Raw genomic sequence first — 5063 nt, 5'->3', positions numbered from 1 at the left:
CGCGATTTTACCCAACATGCTGTCCTTTATGGAGGGCTGGTCCCTCCGAAGGAGCCCTGGTGATGTAGTGGTTATGAGTTGGTTTGCGATCTGCAGGGCTGGGAGTTTGGAACCATCAGCAGCTCCATGGGAGAAGACTGGGTTTACTCCATACAGAGTTATAGTCTTGGAAACCCACAGTGGGTCACTATGAGTCACCATTGACTCCAGGAGAGCGTGTTTGGTTTGGGGTTTTATTCTACAGGAATCTTCTTACAACTGATGGATTGGCTGCTCACAGCAGGACTCAAAATGGAGTGAATTGTGTTGCATTTGAGTCACAACCTGGGAATTATTCAGCCTTAACTTCCAGACCACTGAGAACCCTGACACAGCGGAGTTGACACAAAGTGTAACTATCAAACTTTCAGAAAGAAAAGTATCTCAGCACTATGTCATTAGGCTTGATGGATGCCTTGATTTTTGTTGTTTTGTAAATTTTTCTTAAAGAAGCTTACTGTTTTTACTAGGTTAGAAAGGTTAATGATGAAGTAATGATGCATTTTGCCTAATTCTTTACGAATATACTGATATTTATCTCTTAATTGGTTAATATGATGAATATTTTCATTGATGTAATGTTAAACAACCGTGTATTTGGGTGATACATACAACATCATTATGATGTAGGTGAATAGAATTACACTGTGATTTTGTATTTCATAAAGTGTATCTCTGATTTGATATACAAGGAGGTTTTTTAGTCTTATAAAATCAGATGAAAATAAGTACCTTATTTCCCTTTTGAGATTGAATTTACATAGGGCTGTAATTCTGCATTTCTTGAATATTTTTAAATGATATTGTCTACACCCATTTTGTTTTCTGAGAAGAATCTTTATTCAGATTGAATTTTAATAGTATTATTGGATGAGTTCGACTTCTGGTTTCTTTTTGGTTCTGTTTATGTATGTAGCATATTTCTAGGACACCGTCAATTCATCTGAGTTTCCTAGTATCCTGGCATAATGTCGTTCAAAACAGAAATGGCATTTTCTAATACCATTAGCCACTAAGTGAGGGCCTTCTTGAAATTATTCATGTCTGCACTCTCTTTTTTATGTACACAAGCCTACATATACACACTATGATGAGTTGAACAGTGCACCCTCCCCACCAAAATTCATGTTCACTCCAAACCTCAGGATGTGCTCTTTTGCTAGTTTGGGGACCATCATTATGATATAATTAAGACTGTGTTTTCTGCAAACAAGTTCAGTGAAGGTTTCACTCTGGGTGAATGTAATGTTGACAGTCATGATAACACAAATTAAAAAAAAATCATAAATTCATGATTCTCTGAGAGCTACCATGTTTCCCCGAAAGTAAAACACCCCGAAAATAAGACCTACTTACAGTTTTGTCTCTCGCTGAAATATAAGACATCCTCCCCAAAATAAGGCCTCCCTGATAATAAGGTCCCCTGAAGCTACCGTAACTCTGGACTCTGGACCGGGTGGGCACCGCCGTGCAGCTCACTGTCGGCCGCAGGCAAGCTGGAGCAGACAGGAAGTGCAAGGTCCCTTTTAATCAGAGAGCCCGCACCACTGCCAGGACAAGCTGCTGCCTGCCGCTCGCTCTGCTCTGATGGCGTCTGGCTGACTCACAATTAGACAGTGAGTCGCGCGGGGCAGGAGTTAGGCACATTGTGTAGACACACAGGGGTGACTGAGGTAGGGGAAAATGTCTGATAAAGGGGTGGGAGGGGATGTCTGGTGGAGGGGTCCACTGGCACAGGGGTGCGGGGATGGGGATCACTTAAAATGGCACTGGGGTATCACTTAAAATGACACAGGAGGATCAGAAGAGGTTACAAAATGGTAATCCCCCCCTCTGATTCTCCTGTGTCATTTGGATTCCCCCCTCTGATCCTCCTGTGTCATTTTAAGTGATTCCCCTTCCCCCCACCCTGATACCTCAGTGTTATTTTTCCTTTTAGCCCTAGACATGAGCCCCAAAAGAAAAAGCTACTCCATGGAGTACAAGAAAGGAATCGTGGAAGACTCTTGGGCCAAAATCTTACTGCTTTCTGCAAAGAGAAGATGTTGAGTATCCGATTGGCCCGAAAATGGCAAGCAGAGTATGGTAACCTCATTGAAAAGTGGACAAGGGAAATGCTAAAAAGTGTAATTGTGGATCAGGTCGGCAACCATTATTTTCTAAGCTGGAAGATCTGATCTTTGAATGGGTTGTTGACAGGAGAGAAAAGGCTTTGGTTGTGAACAGGGCTCGGATTCAAGAATTTGCCCTTGCAATGGCACCACAGTTTGACATAGCCCCTGAAAACTTCAAAGCATCACAACACTGGCTGGATAATTTCCTTCAGTGAAGTGAACCGTCTTTAAGAAGATCCACAACTACTACCGTACCGTATATAGGTAATAAATTTCCATTTTTGTTGTTCAACAATAAATGTGTACTGTATTCTTCTTCATGGAAAAATAAGACATCCCCTGAAAATAAGACCTAGCACATCTTTGGCAGCAAAAATTAATATAAGACACTGTCTTATTTTCGGGGAAACAGGGTAGTTATTTTCTTTAGCATTTCATACATCTATATTTTCTGAGTTCTTGCATATAGAAAAATATACACACACTCACATATGCATGTATATATGTATATATATATATAAAACCAAGAAAATACACATACTCATATAGATGAAGAAAACATTAAAATTATCAAGGATTTAATCTTGCTTGGATCCACAGCCAATGTTCCCGGGAACAGAAGTGTAGAAATCAAATAGGATATTGCAGTGGATAAACGTGCTTTCTAAGACCTCTTTAATGTGTTGAAAAACAGGGGGGTTATTATGAGAACTAAGTGCCTGACCCAGCTGTGACATGTGCAGTCTCCTCATAAGAATGTGAAAACTAAATGTTGAATAAGGGGGGGCTGGAAAGAGTCGATGCACTGGAGTTGTGGTTCTGGCGAGGAATATTGAGAATACCAGGGACTGCCAAATGAGCAAACGCGTCTACAAAGAAACAAAGCAGGACGACCAGAATGCTCTTTAGAAGCAAGGATGAGACGTTGAGACTTAGTCTCACGCACTTGGAATGGGCTGTCAGGAGAGACCGGATCTTGGAGAAGAGCGTCACGCTTGGTAAAGTAGTGGGCTGGTGAAAAAGATGAAGGTGCTCAACACGACGGGCTGTCACGGTGGCTGCAACGATGGGCTCAAACAGAGTAACAATGGTGAGGATGACTCGCGACAAGACAGTGTTTCATTGTGTTGTACACAGGATCGCGATGGGATGGAGACAATTCAACAGTGCCTAACAACAACATGTGCACAACCATTTTTATCCATGCAGATTGAATCATGGAGGATAGCTTCATCTTCAAATGACAGGAGATCACACCTACAACGACTTAACAGTAAGTTTCATTGTCTTTCTTTGTGGTCTAAAGATGCAGAGCCCTTGGGTGGTGAATTCAGGAGCTCAAAGGGGCATGCAGGAACGTGGGATCATGAGGACCAAACTCACACACTCAGGACACTGAAACCACCTCACACTGATCGCTGCTTCCACAGCACTCTCCTAAGGGCACCCTTCACCTCTGCGTTCCTCAAACTGTAGATCAGGGGGTTCAGCATCGGGTTAAAGAGGCTGTAGAACAATGACAGAACCTTCCTCTGCTCTTGAGAATGGCTGGACTTGGGGGCCATGTACATGACGATGGCACTGCCGAAGAAGAGCCCGACCACACAGAGGTGGGAGCAGCAGGTGGAGAAGGCCTTTCTGCGTCCCTCCCTGGACTGGATCCTCAGGATGGCAAAGATGATGCGTGTGTAGGACACCAGCACCAGGCAGAGAGGCCCCACCAGGACACACACAGAGCCAGCAAAGAGGACCACCCGGTTGAGTCTGGTGTCCGCACAGGCCAGCTTGAATACTGACATGATCTGACAGAAGAAGTGGTCGATGGTTTGTGGCCCGCAGAAGGGAAGTCTCAGAATTAGAGTGATATGGACCAGAGCCAAGAGGAAGCTGAACACCCAGCAAGTGGTGACCAGAGCAGTGCACACTCTCCAGTTCATGATGATGGTGTATTGGAGAGGGTGGCAGATGGCCACGTACCTGTCATAGGACATCACCACCAACACCATACACTCTGTCACAGCAAAAGCCAGATACAGAAATGTCTGAAGTATGCATGGGCCAAAGGTGATGGTTTTCTTCTGCATCACAAGGTTTGCGAGCATCTTGGGGACAGTGCTAGAGGCGTAGGACATGTCAATGATGGCCAAGTGGGACAGGAAGAAGTACATGGGGCTGTGCAGTCGGGGGTCGAGCCAGATGAGCCCCAGGATGGTCCCATTTCCCATCATGGTGAGGATGTAAAATAGCAAGAATATCCCAAAGAGGAAAACCTCCAACACATGGTCAACCTGGAAGCCCAGCAGGGTGACTTCTGTGATCCACGTCTCATTGCTCCTCATGTTCTTGTGATAAATGGAATGTGATTATGAAGAAAGATCAAAGCTGAGGAATAGAAAATGTTAAAAAAAATGCTCATTATTCAGTGTGAATTTATGGCAGAGAACACAATAAGTGATTTATAGGTCTAACACAGCTCTGAAATCTATGTTGTTGGCCTATAAGTTGTGTAGTATTTATTGAGCTTCACAAGTTTTTAAATCTTTAATAGAATCTGTGTTTTAATTTAGGGCACCTGGCGGCACACAATATTTATGCGTCGATTGTTAACGGCACTATGAACCAACCAGAAGCTCTGGAAATCTGCTTCCTTAAAGAGTATAGCATTTGAAATCCTATTGGGAGGTCTCACTATGTAATACAAAGTTGTCATGAGTTGAAATCAACCTGAAAACAAAAGCATTGCTAAATTTCTCTCTTAAGAAGTATCTGCTAGGTAATAATAGAATTGACTTTCTCTGGCATTAAGAGGATCAGGCCAGACTCAGAAGAGGACACAGGACACACGATAGCATTGCTGGTGTCAGATGGATCTTTGGCTGAAAGCAGAGAAGACTAGCAATATGCTTGTGT

General features: G+C 43.3%; 1 protein-coding gene across 1 annotated transcript; it reads right to left on the bottom strand.

The window, feature by feature from the left end:
* Positions 1-3559: 3559 nt before the first annotated feature.
* LOC101651309 (olfactory receptor 2A12) lies at positions 3560-4501 on the bottom strand. Its single transcript, XM_004713947.2, has one exon. It carries the CDS (start codon positions 4490-4492, stop codon positions 3560-3562), a length of 933 nt encoding a protein of 310 aa, XP_004714004.1. The 5' UTR covers positions 4493-4501.
* Positions 4502-5063: the final 562 nt, after the last annotated feature.

Source organism: Echinops telfairi, unplaced genomic scaffold (assembly GCF_000313985.2).
Source record: "Echinops telfairi isolate 266 unplaced genomic scaffold, ASM31398v2 ScPeMD7_23;HRSCAF=83, whole genome shotgun sequence".
Lineage (NCBI taxonomy): Eukaryota > Metazoa > Chordata > Mammalia > Afrosoricida > Tenrecidae > Echinops > Echinops telfairi.
The sequence above is the reverse complement of the archived record's forward strand: the minus strand, read 5'-3'. Positions and strand labels throughout refer to the sequence as shown.

Excerpts from the sequence above, each read along its gene's own strand:
- LOC101651309 (XM_004713947.2), bottom strand. The coding sequence starts at position 4,492 with ATGAGGAGCAATGAGACGTGGATCACAGAAGTCACCCTGCTGGGCTTC.